At 45.4% G+C, this 23669-nt stretch overlaps 1 protein-coding gene across 3 annotated transcripts; it reads left to right on the top strand.

The window, feature by feature from the left end:
• The first annotated feature begins 922 nt into the window (after positions 1 to 922).
• On the top strand, positions 923 to 12207 carry PSMG1 (proteasome assembly chaperone 1). Of its 3 annotated transcripts, none has more exons than XM_038581508.1 (7): positions 923 to 1105; positions 2587 to 2693; positions 4097 to 4248; positions 6001 to 6063; positions 8333 to 8531; positions 9741 to 9877; positions 11993 to 12207. In XM_038581508.1, exons 1-7 carry the CDS (start codon positions 972 to 974, stop codon positions 12065 to 12067), a joined length of 867 nt encoding a protein of 288 aa, XP_038437436.1. In that variant the 5' UTR covers positions 923 to 971; the 3' UTR covers positions 12068 to 12207. The 3 variants fall into 3 exon arrangements, with proteins under 3 accessions (XP_038437436.1, XP_038437437.1, XP_038437438.1); XM_038581509.1 differs by having other exon boundaries at positions 974 to 1115; XM_038581510.1 differs by lacking the exon at positions 923 to 1105 and adding an exon at positions 1309 to 1436.
• The last annotated feature ends 11462 nt before the right edge of the window (positions 12208 to 23669 follow it).

Here is a 23669-nt window from a genome sequence, read left to right as displayed (position 1 = left end):
TGTAAATGTTCTTGTTGATACTATTTCTCCACGTCTCAAAGCAAGGTACTTGTAGCAGCTTTCGGAGATTCTTCTGAATACCTCAAGCAGCCCTGCCTGACCCCAGACGAGCACTCGGCAGGTCGGGGCAGTGCTGCACAGTTTTGCGCAGTGATGCAGTGTTGCACAGTGTTGCACGGTGCTGCGCAGTGCTGCACGGTGTTTGCACGGTGCTCCGCAGTGCTGCACGGTGTTGCACGGTGCTGCACAGTGTTGCACGGTGCTGCGCGGTGCTGCCCTGTGTGGCGCAGTGCTGCACAGTGTCCTCTGTTTTCGGTGCAAAGCCAACGGGAAGGGATTTTTACGTTTCACGGCCAGAAGTTCTGGACGCAGCCCTTGGCTCGGGCGGGCGCGGCCGCCGCCCCGCACACTCCGCCTCCCAGCGCGCTCTAAAGAACAGGCCGATTCGAGAACTGCATTCTTTGCTCATTAACGAGGAGAAGGCGGAAATAAATTTTGTATCGAAACGGCCACGTTTTTAAAAAAAAAAAAAAACTATTTTTGCATTCTCACGAACTCTTCCGGATCGGCTTGACAATCATCCGCTTTTGAAATGTGAAATTATTATTGCCGCAGTAAAAGTCGCATTTTCTACCACCACGAAGCGCTGTGTTTCTTCCCGCCCTCGCACCCCCCCGCCCCCCCGGCATCCCGCAACGTAGAAGGGGCGCGGACACCAGCTGGAGGCCGGGAGGGGCGGGAGGGGCCGCGCGCCGAGGCACCTGCGGGGTTAGGGACGCCCCGCCCCCCATCCCCCCCCCCACCCGCTCGCCTCTCTAGCCCGTAGTCATCCCACCTCTCGGTGTCCCCGCGGGCTTACGGCCCGGTGCGCGTGCGCGCCCGGGGGGGCGTGGCGAGGCCCGGCCGGGGGGGGCGGGGCGCATGCGCCGTGCTGGGGCGCCGCGGCCCGGCCGGCAGGCGGTGAGGGAGGCATGGCGGCCACGTTCTTCGGCGAGGTGGTGAAGGCGCCGTGCCGAGCCGGGACTGAGGACCAGGAGGAGGAAGAGGAGGGCAGGAGGGAGACGGCGGAGGACAGGGAGGTCCGGCGGCAGCTGGCGCGGAAGCGGTGAGGCCGGGTCGGTGGCTCGGAGCCGCGGGCCCCCCCTTCCCGGGCGGCCGTCGCGGGCGTGGCCGTCGGCCTCGTAGCGTCCGCGTCGGGATCCGTAGCAGGTGGACCCGCTCTCTGAGGCGGTGGGAGAGGACCGTAGGTGACCCCTGACCCCGGCCGGGTCACGTGCGTCGGGCAGGTGTGGCAGAACGCGCCGCCCGGGACGCTGCAGGCATCTTGGTGCGAATGTGCAGTTAGGACCCCGGACACTCACGTCTTCGACCCCGTGGCCGGGGGTGTCCACCGGGACGTTGGACAGCGACTTCGTGGAAGTCGGAGGCCTGACCTGGTGCGCGCATCGCGGGGAGAGCAGCGCCTCCTCCTCACCCCGGCTGAGGCTCCTGGACCCCAATGGAAGGCGTTCCACGCTCTGCATGGCTCTCACTTAACCCGGGTGCCCATTACCTGCGCTCTGCAGATGCATCTTCCTTTATTTTATTTTTCAAAGATTTTACTTATTTATTCATGAGAGACACAGGCAGAGGGAGAAGCAGGCTCCACGCAGGGAGCCTGACGTGGGACTCGATCCCGGGTCCCCAGGATCACGCCCTGGGCTGAAGGCAGGTGCTCAACTGCTGAGCCACCTGGGCGTCCCGATGGATGTTCTTTTAGAGGCACCGTCAGGTGCAAGTTCAGTATTTGGCTGTTAGAAAGGAGGCGCTTGCTCTTTCTTTCTTTCTTTTTTTTTTTTTTAAGATTTTATTTACTTATTCATGAGAGACACAGAGAGAGAGGCAGAGACACAGGCAGAGGGAGAAGCAGGCTCCACGCAGGGAGCCCGACGTGGGACTCGATCCCGGGGTCTCCAGGATCACACCCTGGGCCGAAGGCAGGTGCTCAACCACTGAGCCACCTGGACGTCCCGATGGATGTTCTTTTAGAGGTGCGGTCAGGTGCAAGCAAGTTCAGTATTTGGCTGGTAGAAAGGAGGTGTTTGCTCTTTCTTTCTTTCTTTTTTTTTTTTTTTTTTAAGATTTTATTTACTTATTCATGAGAGACACACAGAGAGAGAGGCAGCGACACAGGGAGAAGCAGCTCCAAGCAGGGAGCCCGACGTGGACTCCATCCCGGGTCTCTAGGATCAGGCCCTGGGCTGAAGGCGGCGCTAAACCGCTGAGCCCCACCCGGGCTGCCCCGCACTTGCTGTTGCTTACTGCCCGCTGTACCCACCTGTCCCACCTTTCGGGGATGCTAAGATGGTTCAGTGAGTCGTGTGGACCTCGCTTGTGGAGTCCTCCATGAACTTTGCATTCAGACGGGAATAGCGTTGCCCGAATCTGTTGTTTCCTTAGGTGATAATTACATTCTTTCTGAAATTAAAGGCTGCTTATTGTTTATTACAAAGTCATGCCTCTAGTGTCCTTTCTCTCATAATAGAGCACTAATTGGATCTAAGTTGCTTTGTTTTTTTTTTTTTTGTCTTTTGTTTCTTGTGTTAGGGAGGTGCGGCTCTTTCGAAGACAGACAAAAACATCTTTGGAAGTTTCTCTGCTGGAAAAATATCCTTGCTCCAAGTTCATCATTGCTATAGGAAATAATGCAGTAGGTGAGTAGACGTGTGTTAGATTGGACTTCTGTTGAAAGAACAAAAGCTGTGAGAGGTGGGTGGGAGGGATGGGGTGACTGGGTGGTGAGCATTAAGGAGGATGCTTGATGTGATGAGCACTGCGTGTTCTGTGCTGCTGATGAATCACTGACCTCTACCCCTGAAACTAATAATACAGTATATGTTAACTAAATTGAATTTATTTTATTTATTTTTTAAAAAAGATTTTATTTATTCATGATAGAGAGAGAGAGGCAGAGACACAAGCAGAGGGAGAAGGAGGCTCCATGCCGGGAGCCCGAAGTGGGACTCAACCCTGGGTCTCCAGGATCATGCCCTGGGCTGCAGGCGGTGCTAAACCGCTGAGCCACCCAGGGATTCCCCAACTAAATTGAATTTAAATAAAAAACTTAAAAAGGAAAAAAAAAGAACACAATCCAAAGTTACTTATTTCTTTACATCATAAAATATTTCAAACGTCTGTTACTTTTTTTAGAAAAAGTTAAAGCAGAAAATTGACTTAGAAAAGGCTACAGTTTTTGAGTAAACTTTGAGTAATATCTGTGCCTCCTCATGTGATACCATCTTTTTAATAAACCTAAAAAATAAGATTTAAAGAAAGTGTTCTTTGGTTCAGGAAGTTGTAAATCCTGGGAACTGGGTTTACGGTTTGTTCCCGTATCCACGTTTCCTCCGGCTTCTGGGCCTGTTTGGGCCAGACTTCAAGGGACAGAGGGGGGGCGTGTGTACATGGCCCCCTTCGAGCCATGGTTCTTAAATGGTCTTGAATTAACAGGCTCCTTTGAGAACATGATGAGAGCTCTAAAAATAACAGTGATGGTCTCTAACGTTTTTGAACACTTCAGTGTGAAGGTCTGCACATACATGACTGACTCCATTTGATAGATTAATGTCAGAACAGTGCAGAGCTCAGCTGAACAGTGTACACGTGCAAGTGCACAAACCTTTGTCATTTTACAGCTAAAATGTACAGCCTGTCATTTCACAGGCTCTGGGGGTGGGCATTTGGGATCTCTGGTGAAGTAGATCTTTTCCCCGGTCAGGTAGCCCTAGTGCTTGCAGGACATAGTAAGTACCTGGTAAGTAACTACTGACTCGTTTATATGAAGTTCTACCTCCTAAAATTTTCCAGCCCAGTGTAAACTTCATGAAAGTGTGGTAAAGCATGTCAGTAAATCTGTGTTGTCAGGTCCTCCTCTGAAACCATCTGTACTTAGGGCATGGCCTTTAATTTCTTGAGGCCTCAGTTTCCTTTTCTGCTAAGTGGTGCTGTAAGGTCAGTGGTCTTACAGACTCTCCTAGAATAACTTGAAATTATTTTTGGTTATAGAACATGCAACTTGCAGAACCAGGCACTAACTTATGTGAATTGTTTTTCACAGCATTTTTGTCATCATTTGTTATGAACTCAGGAGCCTGGGAAGAAGTTGGTTGTGCTAAACTCTGGAATGAATGGTGTAGAACAACAGACACTACACATCTGTCCCCTGCAAAGTCCTTCTGTATGTTTTATCATCTAAAATCGAATCCCTCGGTATGTGGGACTTGGATGCTTCAGGGAGAGCCATTTAGGCGTCATTCATGTGTTCGTTTGAATTTCATGTTCCTGTATATCTGCTTTTGGGCTGAGGAATTCTGCCTGTAGGCAGTGCTAGTGCCCTGTATTATTTGTATAAATATTAACATGGCATACACAGTGTTGGTAAAGCTCCTAGGAAGTTCTGATAGAACTTTGTTAGAAAAAAGCCATAGATTGTGGACATTCAAATTTTGCTGTCATTCAAAAAATTATTTCACGTGGTAACTCTGTGCAAAAATGTGTTCGCTCTGTGAAAGCTGGAAGTTCGGTATGCCCAGTATTTAGCAAATGCCTGGTACGTCCTAGAAACTCAGTTAATGTTTGTTGAACAAAAGAATGCTCTGTGCATTCTAAGCATAATTCTCTTGACAGTTGAGCTTTTACCCTACCTCATTTGTCCTGATTTTTAAGTCCGAAGAGTCATTCCATAGCCAGTGCTGAGTGATTTCCTTGTGTCCTGTGCATTCGAATCTTAATCTTGGGTCCATTCAGAGAACACAACATAGTGGGTGATGTGAGAGTCAGGCAGATGAGGTGACCTGGCAGGTGACGTGTCTCTCCATCTGCTTGTCTGACAGAGAACTATTCTGTACTTGCTGAGCACTTGAACAAGGGCCAGGGCAGGGGTTCAAACGATGGAAGAAGCCACTAATTCCCTAATGTTATAAGTTGGCTTATTTTAACTAGGTAAGGACCAAATATTAGCCTTGTAAACTCTACGGTCTTATTTTGTAATACTTACAGTTTTTATTTTTTATTTTTTTTTATTTTATTTTTTTCAGTTTGTTTTTAACATGTAATCCAAAGTTACTTAAGTTTCCATAAGGATTTTTATATACATCCAGCATTTATAGGAAATAATAATGAAACTAAGCATGTTTTTGATCTGGTCTTTAATTGGAAAGGTTGCACTTTAGAATAGATTGTGAAGGTCCAGTAAGGAATTTTGGTCACCTCATCTAGTACCATTTATTAGGTATGTTTTGATTATGCAGAACCTGCTTGTGTAGTCTTTACATATCTAGTCTTTTTCTTTTCCCCCCACACCCGTGTACCTTTTTTCCCTTCTGTGATCCCCTTGGGTAATTGTTAGCATTTCTGGCAGTGTTTTAGTAGAAGACATTGAGTTCTCTGGGTAGTATCATTCCAGGAGCATTGATAATCAGGAATCCATCCTTTAATGGCATTGTGGCATTACAGATTATTTCATTTTGAGCATATAGGTTGGAACTTGGTTTCTAAAATAATACTATCTTCACAGGCATCAGTACCATTTTAGAATGCCATTTGGACTGAGTTGCTGTCAGACTGGCATTCACTAGCATTTGTGTAATACTTAGTTTTACAGTATTTATGTTTATTTTGCATTTGGTCTTCACAGTGTATGACACCCAGAAGGGCAGCAGGCCTGGTATCATTCCTGTGTCATAAAGAAGACTCTGGTAGCTTTTACTGGTAGTATCTTAAGTGCCTCCTATGCAAACTCTTGTGGTCACTCCATTCCTGTGTACTTCGTTCTCCTGTTAACTGCCAGTAGTGGCTTCATGTTTAAATTTTAAAAATAAAGAAATAAGCCAACAGCAAATTCAGAAAACAAATGTTATCTAAAGTTTATTTTAGAATTCAAATGATATGTATATGGTGGTAACGTGGAGTATGTATAAAATTCATTTGACCTGACAAAAAACTTGGAATATGATTTTCTAGGTTGTCCTCTGTCAGTGCAATTGCTACGTTGCTGAAGATCAGCAGTATCAGTGGCTAGAAAAGGTAAGAAGGGAATGAAGACTGGTGGGCTGCTTTTTTTTTAAGGGTTTGGTATCTTAACACTTGAGCCTACACAGTCAAATATGGAAGCGGGAAAGTCTTTGTTTTTTTCTTAAAAATATTGTAGTAATTTGTTACAGAATATCAAGAATAGAAACAGATTTAACAAATTAATCAATGTGCTAAAGACTTAGGTCATAGAAGCCTAAAACAGTTGAATTCTTCCTATCTACCGTATTGTTACATTTGAAAGAAAAACAGGCTACTCACATGAAACAGAACAAGGGCATGGCTAGTGGTGCAAAATGGCCTGACAATGTGGACTGGTGGCTTGACCATGCAGTCTGGTGGGAAATGTGGACTGGAGAGATGCTGGCTGGGGATGTGTGCTGGGGATACAAACTGGAGAGATGGGCACTGGGGGTACAGGCTGGAGAGATGCAGGCTGGGGATGGAGGCTGGAGAGATGCAGGCTGGAAAGATGTGGGCTGGGGATGTGGGCTGGGGATATAGGCTGGAGAGATGCGCACTGGGAGTATAGGCTAGAGAGATGTGGGCTGGAGAGATGTGGGCTGGGGATGACTCTGGGCTTTGAGGCAGGAAACAGACGGGAGCTGGATTCAGAGGGTTGGCACAGAGCTGCTACTTGTTCCAAATTCCAAAATATTACATCAGTTTGTCTTAGGATGGTTTAATTGAGTCTTCATTTTATGGGAAAACTGTGCTTGTTACATGCCCAATAAAACATACTTTTCAGTGAAGAATTTAGGAGTTTTAGAGAATAATCATAATTTTGGCAGATGCGTATTATTTATAAATGAAGTAGGTCTTATATATGTATATCTCAGCAACATTTCAGCTTAAAGTTTAGGTATATTTCTTAGGTATTAAAATTAAATTCACTGGAAATAAAATATTTGGCGTACACTTGTTTTAAACCAGATTGGCATACTTGAAAACATTTTTAAAAAGTTACTAAATACGCTTTATTAAATGAGGAATTATTCAAGAAGGTCTGTGATCCTTTTCACAATCACATGTGATTTTGTGTTATGTAGTGGTGTCTATTTTTCTGAGGAGAGTCCATAGCTTTCCTGAGTTCTCAGAAGAGGAGGAAACTGCTTTGTTAATTTGTGTTTTTTATTTTAAGTAGGATGACTGTTCCATCAAAACTGTTATTTTTGTACTCTGGGACAAGTTTTCTCTTCCAGACTTTAAAAACTTTTTAATCAGTATTTTTTTTTCCTTAGGGACACTCTTTGTTTCCCTTGCTGTTTGGTTTCTATCAGCCACAAAATCCTCAATACCACATACAGTCTAACGGAATGGTCAAGTGTGGATTCAGACTATAGGTGTTGTAGGGAGAATGATAAATTAGGGCTTGTGAGTAATGTTGTATTTTTTAGATGGGATGTACCTGCTGAAGTTAACTATTTTGTGTTTATTTACAAAGCTGTGAGCTAATGAAATTAGTCTTACAAATCATTAATGATGTGTAAAATCTTTAGTTCTGTTGTTACTGGAAACAGCCCTTCTTTTCTTCTTTTTCTTCTTTTCATAAAATACTTCCCAACAAGGTGGAATGGCCTAAAGTCTACTTTTTTCTTAAAAAAAAAAAAAAAAGAAAAAAAAAAAGCTTTTTTTTGTTTACATCACCATAGATTTTAAAAGCTGAAAAGGGTCCTTGGAACTTCATGAAATACACACTTAGGAGGAAATAAAGGTCTAGAGTGATTGAAACTTGCCTATAAGTGAAATAACTTTAAAAGTGCATTTAAGAATTAAGGCACTGATACAACACCATTATGAATATACTTTGCGGCTTAGAAGCATCTTCATTAAAGTGTTCTTGAACACATGAGTACATGGATTAGGGAAGGGGGGATCACTTCATTTTGCCAATACACTGCTGGTCTGAATGTGCTTGAGAGTGAAGCAGTGTTCTAAGAAATAATCTGTACTAGAATAGGTCTCTTCATCAAGCAGCTGGTTTACCCTAGAAGCCAGTCCTGGTGTTATCACAGGACTACTGCTTAGGTGGGTAGTATTGTCCTCAGCTGAGGAATGTGACTTAGAAAGGTCACCATACTGGAAGGTGACAAAACCAAGATCAAACCCCGGTGAGGGGACAGCAAAGCCTGTGTTCTGTTTTTCATTGGACACCTCCACCTGGATACTGCTGTGAATGGTGTTAGGTAAAGAGCTAGAGGAATGTTTCTATTCTGTAACAGAATTATGTGTATGTTTTAATTTGAGGTCAATTTTGCCTTAGGTCTTTGGTTCTTGTCCAAAGAAGAATATGCAAGTAATTATTCTCACGTGTCGACATGTTACTGACTATAAAACTTCAGAATCTACCAGCAGCCTTCATTCTCCTTTCCTGAAAGCCCTAAAAACACAGAATTTCAAAGAGCCTCCATGCTGTCCACTGCTTGAACAACCAAATATTGTACATGATCTTCCTGCAGCAGGTGGTATCAAAATTTGCAACATTTACATTATATCTTGTTGCTTTGTTGGTTATTGGTTATTACTTTGACTATTAAGGTCTTTTTAAGGTAGTTCATTCATGATGATTGATACCAGTGTATTGCTATTAATCTTTAATGTCTATTGTTCCTAGTATGTTGTGTTTGGTTTGAGGTTTTTTTTTTTGTTTTTTTAAAAGATTTTATTTATTTATTCATGAGAGAGACAGAGAGAGACTGAGACACAGGCAGAGGGAGAAGGAGGTTCCCTGTGGGGAGCCCGATGTGGGACTCGATTCTGGGATCCCAGGATCAGGACCTGAGCCAAAGGCCGATTCTCAACCACTGAGCCACCCAGGTGCCTCTGGTTTGAGTTTTAACATTGTTCAGACACACAGTTATGATGTGAGAGTAGGTCAGGGTTCTTTTTTTTTTTTTAGATTTTTATTTATTTATTCATGAGAGACACAGAGAGGCAGAGACACAGGCAGAGGGAGGAGCAGGCTCCATGCAGGGAGCCCAATGCAGGACTTAATCCTTGGACCAGGATCACGCCCTGAGTCAAGGCAGGCATTTAACCACTTAACCGCTGAGCCACCTGGGCTGCCCTAGGGCAGAGTTCTTAACGGTTAGGTTGGAGAGTTGCACTGGTTCTTTTTGATTTGTGATAACTAATCATGTGAGCCAATGTTAAATGTAAATCATTGGTGCATGAAAAGTGGATAAAATATGTTTTCATTGTCAAAATAAGTTACTGAATCTTGATAGTTTCTTTACTATTTTTTTATTCCTGTTGCTAATTATCCTCTAGCATCACATCGAAATGAAATTGTCACTTACTTTTTGATAGCTAATATGTTATATAATTGTTATTTGTTAATAAGTATTTTTTCCCCTTAAATGTTGTTTATTGGAATAAATGGCTAATTTATATTATTATATTCAGTAAAGTTTTAATCTTGTACTTACTTAAGCTGTGTCTCAGTATATTCAGGAAATGCAAAATAATATTTTCAGAGCGAGAAATTACTTAGGGAAAATAAATTGGCTTTGAAAGAAAATACGCATTTATAAATGGTTTGATATATCAGGGAACACTTTGAAGGAGGCAACAGAGACAACTGATTTTAAAAGTATCCTTTATTGTTTAGAGGTGTTTAGTTTAAAATCACCTAGTAAAGACTGAAGTGGGCTTTTCTTTGTGTTACTTAGTTCTGAGTTACTGCCAAGTGTGGAAGATCCCTGCAGTTCTGTACTTGTGTTACACTGATGTGATGAAGTTAGACCTGATCACAGTGGAAGCTTTCAGGCCTATCCTTTCTTCCAGAAGCTTGAAAGGTTTGGTTAAGGTAAGGTTTCAGCTCATTGACTAACAGCTGAGTTAGAATGAATTTAATAACAAATGGTAAATTTATGGTACCGATTTAAAAGTTAAGCAACACTTAGAGATCTTTTTTTCTTAAAGCGTTCTGGTCTGGCACTTTGAATTAGATTGTCACCCTCTCTTTTATATATACTTCTGTAACTGGAGAAATGTTTTGTTCATGCTTTTTCATGGTAGATCAGTGCAGTGCATTGATATAAATCCCAGACGGCTCTGTAGAAAGATGCTTTGACTGTTTAGGAAGTTTCTGTAACTAATTCATTTGGAAGGTTGTAATACTTAAGAAGGCATTTTTGAGCACAGCATGGATCAAATTATGAACAATTATTCACTTAATTTTGCATGGGACTGGCTGTGTGAAGGCGAGATAAACCTGTTTCCTTCTGTCCATTTGTATGTGTCCGTGAGCTCTTTCCCCAGAAAAATTCATATTGAGACATGTACACAAGAAGTTTTGCCTGTACTTCCAGATAGTTAGGAACTCCCGTCCTTTCCCTAAGAGACTTTCTGAAAGTGCATGGATCCTGGGTGAGAACTTGTCTTGTACAGGGAAGAGACTACACCAGCGTTCCCCAGAGGGAGTCCTCTTTTAGTCTGGAATGGCCATTGGTGTTAAGACACCTTTTCTGGCAAGGTCTGTTGGACTTAGCTTGTTTCACAGACCTCATTAAATTTGTTTGCTTGCTAGATGATCAGCTCCGGGGGATGGAACCGCCTTTTTCCATTTTGGTATCCCCAGGTCATCATGTACCTGGCATATAGGGGAATGCATGCCCAGCCATTTGTTGAATTAGTAAAAATTAAAACTAAGGTTGTATAATTCAAGCATAATTTCAAATTAGCTGGAGTCATGGATAATCTTTCTGACAAATTGAGTTATTTTATAGTTAGCGTTGCTTTCAGAGTATGTTTGGTTTGCTAATAGTTTGGTTTGCTTCTGTGGCTCACGGTCTGGCTCTTCCCACTGCATCGTGAGAGCAGGGCCTGTGGCTGTTTTGTTCCTGGTGTGGCGCGGTGCTCCGCACGCAGGTGCCCCAGAAGCACTGGCACTTGTTGGGAGAATTGTAAATCATCATGTGGAGTTTAAGTCCACTTTAGTCTTTTAGGAGTATTCCTTTTATTTATTTTTCTTTTTTTAAAAATATCATTCATTCGTGAGAGGCAGAGAGGCAGGTAGAGGGAGAGGCAGGCTCCCTGCGGGGAGCCCAATGCAGGACTTGATCCCTGGGCCCGGGATCACGCCCTGAGCTGAAGGCAGATGCTCAACTGCTGAGCCACCCAGTCCCTAGGAATATTGTTTGAAGAGGGCTTAGAGATAACTCCTTTTAATCTATTCATTTCTCCCTGGAAACAATTATTTGCGGAGGGTGCAGTGGCCATTTGAAGAGTGCAGTTGTCTCTCAAACGTGAGCAGACACGGTCGTCCTGAGTTCACTCCTAGTCTCTTGATCTGAGGGTGGCATGCAGTCAGTGACATGGAATTTTCTTGAGTGCCTCCAGAGCCATTTTAGTACCGCAGCCTGGAGGCGGTGCAGGCCACTTACTGTGCCTGCCAGATGGAGGAGAGCACGCAGTTGCATGCCTGCCAGAGCAGGGTGAGGTTCATATGAGGAGAGGTGGCAGTTGAGCTGGATCTGAAAGATGGATCCTCATGGGCAGAAGTGGGCAGAGGGGAGGGAGCGGGGAGTGCAGGAATGGGCAGGGGCAGAGCGCCTCTGAGGAGAGCGAGTGCGGAACTGGGTTCAGAGGGGCTCAGAGGGGCGCGAGGGCTCCTGTGGGAGAGAGGCTGGGCTGGAGTGTCGCTTCCCGCCAGAGGTCTGGGACCTCTGGGACGGCGGCGTGGAGGCTGTGAGACACCACCAGAGAGTTTTGGGCAAGGGGAGGACAGGCTTTGATGTTTCATCTACTTCAACACTTTGGGGTGCTGAGATGCTCAGATGTGTTACCTCCTGAAAGAGGAGAATCAGGGCAGGGCCTGGTCCCTTTTCCGGTGCCATTCTTTGTTTACGTCCCGACAGGGTAGGGATTCTGACTGAATTCTCCATCTCACTGTACTGACGATTTTTTTCTTTTCTTCCAGAATATTCCCCAGAGCACAGAAATATTGAAGAAATTGATGACAACAAATGAGATTCAGAGTAACATTTACACATGATTCCAAAGATTGCTTTGTATCAAGTGTGTTATTACCTATGCATTCCTTCAAGGGAAGCAGCAGTATGGTTTTGTTGGTTACTTTTTTTTCAGGGGGGTACTTTGGAGGTGTTCAAACAGAATAAACTTATTTTAAATTCATTGTAGTTTTAGTTCCTTTTTTATGGTGGTGCCCTGGACAACTGGAATAATCCAGATGCTTTTCTTTATCCACTAGGTGGGAGTATTGTTTAATTTGAATATTTTACACTAATGTAGTTAAATTTTTACGAAGCTGCAGATAACAGGTTTTGGTAATATGTACGTGTAGTTTCTTTAGTGATAGTTTTGTGTTATCTGAAAATAGACTTGGTGATTCTTTTTTTTTTTTTTTTTTTTTTTTATTTATGATAGTCACAGAGGGAGAGAGAGAGAGAGAGAGGCAGAGACACAGGCAGAGGGAGAAGCAGGCTCCATGCACCGGGAGCCTGATGTGGGATTCGATCCCGGGTCTCCAGGATCGCGCCCTGGGCCAAAGGCAGGCGCTAAACTGCTGCGCCACCCAGGGATCCCGACTTGGTGATTCTTAATATGTGAAAAGTTCTGATTTTATGGATTTTTCAGGGTTTTTTTATGGGTAAAATTGATCAGGTAACAAAGTTCTATATTTGCTCAACCTGAAACAAAAAGAAATGTGTATTTCATTGGTTTTCAATAATATCTGCCAGGCAGGCTCTTTGCACAGACTTTTCTGGGCCCTGGTGCCGGGTTAACTGTATTGGTGGTACCAGCTGGGCTGCGGCGGGCTGTGGTCTCTAGAATGATGTGAATCATGGGTCTGAGGTAGCCTCACTACCACAGAAAAACACACACTGAAAAGTATCAGTGAAAATAAATCTTACAGTGGTGAAGTTGAAAAATGCTGCTTGTGTCTTTTTCTTTTATTAAAATTATGGGATCCTTTGTATATTACAGATTTTTATTGTTTTTATTTTATTTTTATTTAAATTCCAGCTAGTTGACATACAACATACTCCGTAATGGTCTCAGGGGCTGAGTTGAGTGCTTCATCACATCACAAGGGCCCTCCTTACTGCCCATCCCCCATCCAGCCCATCCCCCGCCCACCTGTATATTACAGATGTGGACAACGTACTGGTATCTTCTAGATTCAGTCTACTTACTGTTCTTGACGGTGTTTGGAGGTGGGGTAACGACACCCTGCCCTCCCTTTGCTGAGTGCCAGAAGCCTTGTGCACGGTGCATGTGAAACATGTGAAACACATGCCCTGATGATAGAAATTGAAGCCGTCTTTTTTTATATATATAAATTTATTTTTATTGGTGTTCAGTTTGCCAACATATAGAATAACACCCAGTGCTCATCCCATCAAGTGCCCCCCTCAGTGCCCGTCACCCAGTCACCCCCACCCCCCGCCCACCTCCCCTTCCACCACTCCTAGTTTGTTTCCCAGTTAGGAGTCTCTCATGTTCTGCCTCCCTTTCTGATATTTCCCACTCATTTTTTCTCCTTTCCCCTTTATTCCCTTTCACTATTTTTTATATCCTCAAATGAATGAGGCCATATAATGTTTGTCCTTCTCCGATTGACTTATTTCACTCAGCATAAGACCCTCTAGTTCCATCCATGTTGAAGCAAATGGTGGGTATTTGTCATTTCTAATGGAAATTGAAGCATTCTTGTTGCAGAAGTGTTTGCGTCCGTTCAGAAAATGTGTTTGCAGAGCCCTGTGTGACTTCGGGCTCCAATCTGGAGCTAGAGTCTTGTGCTAAGGGTTCATGTGGCCCAGAGAAAGAGCAACCTTGGAAGTGAGCAAATGTCAGGCCGACCCGTACAGGCTGGGTGGCTGTGGGGTCCCAGTCTCATCTGTAAACTGCAGGTAGGAAAAGGAAAATTAACGAATTACTATTAAGCATGCAGTAAATGTTTCTTCCCCTCAGGTTCTGTTTCTCATCTGCTTAGTGAGGAAGAATCTGTCTGCTTATGTTGTTGGGGGTGTTAAGTATAAAGCCGTACAAATGCTTTTGATGAGTGGGAGAGCTGTCCTTCCGCGTACACACCCCCGTGTCCACCCACCCCAAAGATCCCACCTTCACAGTGTAGCCAGAAAGGAGTGAGGGGCAGACACTGCCCTCCGTTGCTTCTCAACAGTCCACACTAAATTCAGGAACCACGGTTCTTGGCAATATCAAGGCCAGGAGTGGAGTCGGGGGGAGATGGTTAGTGGTTGGTTTATCAGTGTGGCGGGTTGGTTGAGTGTGTTACATGTCCCTTTGCCCTGAGATTCATGTAGAGTAACATCAGTCATTACTTAGCGGTATAGAATCTCATTACATTCATGCAAATAAGTCACTAATTTGAACAATGGTGGTTTCTGGAGACAAGTCATCGGGATGGACACAAATGGCTACGAACAATGCTGACTTCTCTCTTTAATGTCAGTAAACACTCCTTTGTGAACTGTACTCAGGTCTGGAGATCTTAAATTTGGGCCGGGAAGAGGGGAAGACAGGAGGAGGATGTGTCAGAGGGACGGCAAGACAGTTCCCTGAGGTTGCCTGGAGTCCCGATGCTTCAGGGAGGAGGGATGGGGCGGTCGGCACAGGTACCACCATGCTGGGGCTCTCTAGAAGAGCTCAGGTGAGGCCTGGGCAGGAGCCTACAGTAATGGGAGGACCTGGTGGCTTGCCCTACCCGCCCCTTCTGTGTAGCTTCTCGATTTAATTACCTGACTTTAGACTCTTGGTGCCGGGTATCCAGTCTGTGGTCCACCCCTCACTTTAAACACCCCCCCCCGCCCCGGGACCTCTCTGAAGGTGACAAATAGCAGCAGCCCCTTTCTGGTGGCCTGCTTAAAGAGCTCTGATGCTGCTTGATGGCCACACAGGGAAGCCTTGTCTCCCTGTTCTCTGCAAATTCTCTTTTGTCTCATGAAATCCCAGGCAATATCACTCTTCATTAGTGTTTGGACAAAGGAAAGGAGGGGATGAAGCTCAGATCATTTTGACTGTTGTTAATGCATCTCTCAAAGATGAGTCCGAGTTGCCTACCAGTGTACCTGTGCCGTCTGGTTTCGCTATAACGTGTGAATGTCAGTTTCACATATTCAGGAAAAGGGACAGAAGTGTGAACTAGCCCCCACTGTCCCTCTCCAGCCTTGTTGCCGTTTGGAGATGCTGTTTGTCCCCTTCAACCCAGACCGCATCCTGGAAACAAGGTCCTGCAGTTGACCACAGAGAAGGAGCCTGCACTGTGCTTGACGTTGCCTAGACAGGTTTACGGTTGTCATTTCACACCATCCTTGAAACAGGCTGAGGAAGAGCCTGTTTTACAAACGAGGGCATTAAGGCCCACGGAACTTGACTCCTACAGGGTCAGACCCCGGTGAGGGGTGGATTTCAGCCCAGCTCTGCTGTACCATCCTCAGCATTCCCTACAAAACTGCCCACCTGAGGCTGCAGATGTAGGGTTCCAGGACCTCACCATCTGGCTGGAACCATCCACAAGATGGGAAACCCTGTGACCAAAGATGGCTCAGTCTCCCAGGGACAGGCCTGATCTGAGACAAGCAAGTTCCCCACCTCAGTAGCTCCACATCTCAAGTCCCAGCTGGTGGTCCTGGGCATAGAACAGCAGCCTTTGGCCAGAGCAGACTGAGGTTGGGTGTTGCTGCTGAGCTGGGGTCTCTCCCATCACAGGCTCCTGGGGACAGTGTGCACCTGGCTCCAGACCTGGCTCTCCTGATGCTCGTTCCCCTGGTCCGAGTTCAAAAGGCTCTGTCTAGAACCAGTTTCCTGCTGTGACAGTTGGGAGAGCTGTGTGCAGGACTCTAGGCAGACCAGGGTCTACCTGGTAGAAGTCCTGCTGGAAAGGAAGTCACAGGGCGTATGGGCCATTGCACAGAAATATGCCAGGCAAAGGATCTCTGCGGGCATTTCGTTAAGGGTCACATACCAGAAACCCGAGAACTGGCAGCAGAATTGTGCTCTAGATGCAGAATGGTATTTGGAAGTGTCTTCTGGGAGTGTCAACTTCTCTGGCTGAGCCTGCTGAGGCCCGGCCAGGAGCTGCTGAAGCGCCAGGGCGGCCGTCCCAGGGCATGTCCACCCGCCACACGGAGTCAGAATCCAGACAGCATTACCCACTAGGCCTGGCCCACAGACCCGACAGCGGACGCTTGATGCCAGCCGGCCCAGCCAAGACAAGCCTGGTCCCAGCTGGTTTCTGGGCTTGTCCCAGAAGAGGCTAGGTTTCTCTCTCCAGTCCCAGAATGCCTCCAGCTTCAAGAGATAGGGGCCTGGGCAGAGGCCCCAGGACGAACGGATGCCCCAGCCTGTCCGTGAGCTGCAGGCCTGTGGCAGGGTCCACAGGCACCCCCAAGGCCTCGTGGCTGGACTCAGTTCCACATGGTAGCGTTGCTCTGTGAGGGCTCTGAACCCTGGGGGTCTCCTTTGGGTCAAACGTGGGGCCTTTGATGTTTATAACAAAACAACCTGTATTCTGGATTGCCATGTGGCTGCCAGACTGTGAGCATTGCTGGCGATTACTCAGAAATTCCGCCTCATGTGCTCAAAAGGCCAGAGTGCTGGATTTAAACCACATATTAATAACTTGGCCGTCTGCTCAATCTCATAATATTAAATGTGAGATTGTTCGTGTATTCATGTCTACACATTGTGAAACCATTATTAAACATGACCCATACCAAAATAGCTTGGAGTGTATTTATTTCAAAGGGAACAGAGTGATTTACGTTGAATCCTCATAGCTGCAGTGAACTTTAAAGGTATCTTGAGGAAGGGATAAAAGGCCATGTAATTATTACTGCAAGTTCACAGAAATCTTTGGACTTTTAAGATACGAAGTCTTTCTTATTTAAAATTTTTTAGATGTTATAATCACAAAAGCATTTCTGCTTTTGACTCATGATCTGCTTAGGTTCTTGATGAAATCTTTATTCTGTTTCCCTCCCTAGGATACTGTGTTTCCAGCAAGAGACATGCTTGCTTCTGCCCTGTTCTAGAACCTTCTTTCAGTGCTGCTGTGCAAGGAGCTGGAGCCCAGCTTCCCATCTCTGATGCCCTGGCCTCCGGCAGTCCTGGAACGACAGTCTGGGTGGGTCCAGTTGCTCCTAGGTGCCCGCTCATCTGTTCTCATGTCTGCAGAAGGCTTGGTTTCAGGGCCACACTGGTTGTCTCGTTAACCTCGGCGCCCCCTGTGTCCCCCCTCCGCCTTCCTCTCCCCACACCGCCAAAGGACACTCACCACATGACCAGGGAATCCTGCCATTCCTGGTTGTCAGATAAACTCCAACCATCTGACCCCCCATTCAGGCTCCCGTTGGGGCCAGATTAATTCATCATTCCCACTTTCCCAATCTTACCTCCCTACTTTCCCATTTTTTCCAATCTTACCTCCCCACTTTTTCAAAAATTCGGCCACGTGCTGCCTTTCCCAAAAGCTGTTCCCACCTGCTCAGCCAGTGGCCGTCTGTTGTGCCTCTGGACCCACATGGAGCCGGATGGCCCATGTGCCTGCCCCTCTGGCAGCTGAGCCGTCTGTGAGGATGGGCTCTAAGGGTCGGGACAATGCTCTGTCAGGATTTTCCGTACCCCGCACAGCTACGAATTCTTGGCCCCGAAGCCAGAAGCCAGCATCATAGTGGAGACAGGACAAAAGTGAGGGTGTTCCCACTACTGGGAAGTGGAATCTTAGTCACAGCAGTTCAGGATTATCCTGAGTTTCTCAGTGAGTAGCAATTCGAGCAAAATACCAGAACACACACCACGGAGGAAGAGGAAGGTTATTACATATATATCTGGGTATATATATATGTGAGTAGTGAGTGCAGCCCATGCCCAAGCCTCAGTGGCCATACAGAGCTTTTCTTTTCTGTAGTGGGACTTCCATTTCTTTTTCTTTTCTTTTCTTTTTTTTTTCCTTCCTTCCTTCCTTCCTTTTCCTTCCTTCCTTTTCCTTCCTTCCTTCCTTCCTTCCTTCCTTCCTTCCTTCCTTCCTTCCTTCCTTCCTTCCTTCCTTCCTCTTTCTTTTAAAGATCTTATTAATTTATTCATGAGGGAGACACAGAGAGTGGCAGAGATACAGAGGGAGAAGTAGGCTCCCTGTGGGGAGCCCGATGAGGGACTTGATCCCGGGACCCCAGGATCACACCCTGGGCTGAAGGCAGATGCCCATCCACTGAGCCACCCAGGTGTCCCTAGGACTTCCATTTCTCCTGAGGGTCCACATTCCCCCAGTGACAGGAACTAGATCTTCCTCAGTTCAGAGAGAGCCCTTTCCTGGGTGCGACTCCACATCGAGCACCAACCCCGGTCTCAGGGGAGGCGTCACCCTGAACAGGCCTGTCCCAGCTTCTGCTGGCGTCTGTGGACCTGGCTGCTTCTTGACCCATGTTCCCTATTCTCTGGGGTAACCCCAAAGATGTGCCCTGCTTCAGGGGTTCCCGGGGACAGTGAGCTGTTTCAGGGCAGCTTCCCGACACCACAGAGGGGCATCTCTTCTGCCCCCACATTGAGGGGCCCACTGTTTCTTCTGTGGTTTGTGTCTGGTACAATTCAGGGGCTGGCCATTTTGCTGGGCCCTACCTGGGGAAGGCTCCAGGTACCCCGTGACCCAGGCATTCTGCGGCGCCAGCCTCTGCCCGCCACTGGCTGGGGAAGTCCCACACATGCAGAGACCCCCAACAATATCTACACTTCCCTACCGTCCTCATCCAGTTCCCCACAGTCTCATCTTTGGGGCCCAGAAGGAGCAGCTCCAGACAGATCTTATATCCCCACTTTTCTCTTTAGGCCAACACCTCACATTCTGAGACTGGAAAAGTGCAGAGTTTGGTTCCAGGACTCTGAGCTCTGCAGGGTCATCCACTCCCTGTGGCGTGAAGCACGGGGTGCAGGGACCATAAGGAAACAGACTCTAGTCACACTGCAAAAACCCAGACAAAAAGACACTGGAAGAGTATTTGCCCAAATTTTAGGCATGATTGTTTTTAGATGGTGGGGGTTTGGTGGTTTTCTGCTTTTTACTTAAAAAAATTTTTTTTTTCCCAACACTGAACATGAGTCACTTTTATAACTTGGGGGAAAATAACCCCCAAACCAGTGAATTTTAAAAAGGATCTGCACTGTTTTACTTTTCACTATGTCATTTCAGAGTGTGCCTTCAGGTATGCCCATCAAATCTTTTGTTTAATCTTCACAAGGACCCATGTTAAAACACGAATTCTCAGCCTGACTATTCATCCCCCTCCGAAAGCCATTCAGCACACTGCTTATTTCCCAGTAGTGGGGACGGGGTGATGGGCAGGGTAGACACAGTGTCTGTTGTTGCAGAGTTTGTGTTTGGCGAGGAACCCGCCTGAGGGCTACCTGGATCCAACCCCCACAGTCCCAGACAAGGGACACGATGACAGCCCCATTTACAGATGCCATCCCCATGAGGCTGGTTTTGTCCAGGCTGTTCCTGTCACAGTGGCAGAAAGGTACAGCCAGTCCTCATTATTTGCAGATTCCGTGTTCATAAATTCTATTCACGAAGATTTATTTGTAAGTCCCAAGAGTGACTGGAGACATGTGTTTTCAGCTGAGGTTGAACAAAGCCATACCTTGCCTTCTTGTCTTCATACAGAGATGATGGGAGGATGGAGACAGGAGCAGACAGTACAGTTGTATCCAGAAAGCTCTGGCTCTTGGGCTGGTTGGCTGGTGTTGAAGCCCAGATCTGGTGTGTGGAAGTGGTTTGGGCTCAGACAAGTCACTTAGCACTTCCAAATCTTGGTTGTCTCTCCTAAAGTAGAGAAAATAGAATCTACCTGGATGAGTTGTTTTTAGAGTTGAAGATTATAATCTCCGTGAGACATGTGTATGCTGTGCATATGTTCCTATCTTCCCTAGGAGCAGTACCTGTGAAATCAGTGTTCATGGAGACTTTATAACTACCACGAATAATGAGAATCAACTCCATTTGGCTTGAGGTCTCCAGCCAAACAGGGTCCTCTTGGCTAGACATCTTTCAAGGTGACTCTTCTGTCCCCTGAGGACTGGAGCAGATCGTGTGGGGCAGGAGGAGGAGAGGTGTTGAGTATCTTTGTTGGCTCAGACTGCTGTAACAAAATACCATAGCCTGGGTGGCTTAAACAACAGAAATTTATTCTTACAGTCCTGGGGACTGGGAAATCCAAGGTCAAGATGCCACTTGATTCAGTTTCTGGTGAGGACTCTTTCTGGCTTGTAGATGGCCATTTCTCCTTGTATCCTCAAATGGTAGAGAGAGAAAGGAAGCAAGCTCTTTCATGTCTCTTCTTATAGAGGACACCAATCTCATCAAGAGGGCTCCACCTTCATGACCTTGTGACCTTATTGCCCCTCAAAGATCCCATCTGCAAATACCATCACACTGAGGAGCAGGGCTTTAAAGTATGAATTTGGGGTGGTGGTGGTGGTTGGAAGAACAGTATTCAGTCGATAGCAAACACAGAACAATTGCTCTGTGGGACAGGCCTGAATAAGGAATTATATAGAGAAATCTGGGTGGTCAGGGAAGGATAATTCTGTGCTCTGCACTGGTGGAGGGCGTGGGGAGGGCGTGGGGTAGATGGGAAGAAAATGCTGAGGGAGACGGGAGGCTGCTGAGGATGCCTGTTTCCATGGGGTGGAGAGCATTCCTTAGCCTACCAAGCCAGCAACACATCGCATGAGGGTAGATCTAATTATATTTCTAACTTCTTCCCTGGTTTAAAAATTAACTTATTTTTTTTAGACATTGTTTTATTTTTCATTTTTATTACCATTTCCCCCTCTGACTTGTGGATGATTTAGAGCTTACAAGTACAGTTCTTGGGATGTGGCCTTTGCATTTGCGTCACAGCTGACAACCACTATCTTAATCCCTTCATTCCCTTTTTTCTTTTTTTTTTTTAAGATTGTATTTATTATGGGAGACACAGAGAGAGGCAGAGACACAGGCAGAGGAAGAAGCAGGCTCCTTGCAGGGAGCCTGATATGGGACCTGATCCCTGGACCCAGGATCATGCCCTGAGCTAAAGGCAGATGTTCAACTGCTGAGCCACCCAGGCTCCCCTTAATCCCTTCATTTCCAATGAGAGATATGTTTTCTCATCTTCAATCTTAGCTGAGTGGATTATTTAATAGATTTCTTTCTCTCTCTCTCTCTCTCTCTCTCTCTCCCTCCCTACTTCCCTCTCCCTCTCCCTCTCCTCTCCTCTCCTCTTCTCTTTTCTTTTTTTTCCTTTCCTTTTCTTTTTCTCTCCCTTCTTCCTTTCCCTACCAGGCTGGTCTGGGAGTCCACTGCAAAATATCCAGGCTGATCTGCAGCTATGCTGGCCACAACAGAGGAGACCTAAATCCATGTCCCTTCTTTGGTGTTATGGGCTGTATTGGATCTGCCCCCCCACCCCCCCCACCCCCCACCCCCGCCTCCTCAAATTCATTCTTTGAAGATGCCAATATGATTGTGTTTGGAAATTGGGCTTTCAAGGACAATTAAGGTTAAATGAGTGGGTAAGGGTGGAACCCAAATCCACTAAGATTAGTGTCCTTATAAGAAGAAGAGAAGACAACAGAACTTTTTTCTCTACACATGGGCACAAGAGAAAAGGCCAGGTAAGGATGCAGGGAGGAAGTCTTACCAGAAACTCATTCTACAAACACCTTGATCTTGGATTTTTAGTCTCCTGAACTCTGAGAAAATACATGTCTGTTGTTTAAGCCTCACAGCCTGTGGTATTTCATAATGACAGCCCAGGCTGACTAACATAACTGGTAATGAGCAATGGAATCAGGGTCACTCCACTCTTGTGCCCTGGAACAGCCTTGTGTCCTATCTCTTCAGCCTCCTCTTAGCCCTTACAATTGTTGTTTTATTTTATTTTATTATTTTTTTAGATTTTATTTATCTATTCATGAGAGACACAGAGACACAGGCAGAGGGAAAAGCAGGCTCCCTATGGGGAGCCTCAATGTGGGCCTGGGGCCATGATGTGAGCGAAAGGCAGACTCTCAACCACTGGGCCACCCAGATGTCCCACCCTAATGCCTTTCTAATGGGACCCAGAGATACCAACTTGAGAAGAATTCACCCATGAAAACTGCTACTACATTGGGTAGAATGGTGAGTGTGTGCCTTCTTGCCCATCACCCACCTTGGGTGGGGAACATCTGAAACCTTAACAATTATACACAACAGATTTGATTCAGGGAGTTGACAGAGCAACTAGAAATTTAAGGATGAGGTTTTGGAAGTGAAAGAAGAACATGCATGATAAATTCTCCATATGTTTTCTTGGTTGATGGCTAAACTTTGTAGGCACATGAGAATCAAAGGAAATGGAGCAAAAATAGCATGAGAGACTGGTAAATTTACTGTGCTTTTGAAAATATCCCTCCATCTACACACAGCTTAGCCAGTAGAGGTGGAAGACTTATTGGCTTGAAGTATCTTAGCATAATCTCTGCCTAAATCATTGCCTGACTGCAAAATTATGCAGATGAAAGGAAAACCCCTAAAAGCCAGAATTAAAAAAATAAAAATAATAAGCAGAGATATCAGTGGTTATCCATTGAAAGTGAGAGAGATTTACAGGTTGAGTCATGGCAAGTTAATTGTCTATTAAAACCAACAACTCTCAGAATGAAGCAGAATCCAGAATTGCTACAACATATTGCCTACCATGTCTGATTTTAAATAAAAGACTGGCAAACATGCAAAGAAAAGATAAAGTATTTCCTAAACTGAGAGAGGGGAGGTGAAGGGAAGTCTGTCAAAATAACTGACTCTGAAGGGCTCAGACATTACACCAAGCAGAAAAAGATTTCAAAGTAGCTATTAAAAATACTTGCAAAGAGTTAAAGGAAAATATACTAACAATGAATAAAATAGGAATCTCAACAGAAATGGAAAAAATCAAATGGAAATTCTAGAGCTTAAAAGTACACTAACTGAAATAAAACATTCATGGCATGACTCAGATGTCAGAAGAAAGAATAACTGAATTTTTAAAAAGATTTTTACTTTTTTGCAAGAGAGAGAACACAAACAGAGGAGCGGGAGAGGGAGAAGCAGATTCCCTGTGGATCAAGGAGCCCAATGTGGGGCTCTATCCCAGCACCCTGAGATCATGACCTGAGTTGAAGGCAGAGGCTTAACCAACTAAGCCACCCAGGTAACCCAGAATAATTGAATTTGATAGAATAATAGCAATTATCTAAAGAACAAAGAGAAAAACACCTCATAGTCAAACTGCTGAAAGCCAAAGTTAAAGAAAACATTTTTAAAGGAAGAAAAGAAAAATGTTATATCATATACAGGAAACAGTGAACAATATGAGTTATTGCTTACTTTTCACAGAAACATTAGAAGCCAAAAGACATCGAAAGCCCAAGAGACTTTGTGAATTTACTGCAGTTTCTGTAAAAGAACAGTGGCTTCCTATTCTGTTTAATGGCTTCCTGTTCCATTTAATGACATATTCAAAGTGCTGAAAGGGGGGAAAAACTATAACCAGTGAAGGTCTCCTTCAAAACTGAGGACAAAAACAAAAACAAAAACAAAACAAAACAAAAAA

The sequence above is a fragment of the Canis lupus genome, chromosome 31 (assembly GCF_011100685.1).
Source record: "Canis lupus familiaris isolate Mischka breed German Shepherd chromosome 31, alternate assembly UU_Cfam_GSD_1.0, whole genome shotgun sequence".
Lineage (NCBI taxonomy): Eukaryota > Metazoa > Chordata > Mammalia > Carnivora > Canidae > Canis > Canis lupus.
This window is presented reverse-complemented; position numbering and strand designations above follow the sequence as displayed.

Bases quoted from the DNA above. Each gene is read 5' to 3' on its own strand.
- PSMG1 (XM_038581508.1), top strand. From the start codon at position 972: ATGGCGGCCACGTTCTTCGGCGAGGTGGTGAAGGCGCCGTGCCGAGCC. The intron at 4,249-6,000 runs GTATGTGGGACT...ATGATTTTCTAG, and splicing joins ATCTAAAATCGAATCCCTCG to GTTGTCCTCTGTCAGTGCAA. The intron at 6,064-8,332 runs GTAAGAAGGGAA...ATTTTGCCTTAG, and splicing joins AGTATCAGTGGCTAGAAAAG to GTCTTTGGTTCTTGTCCAAA.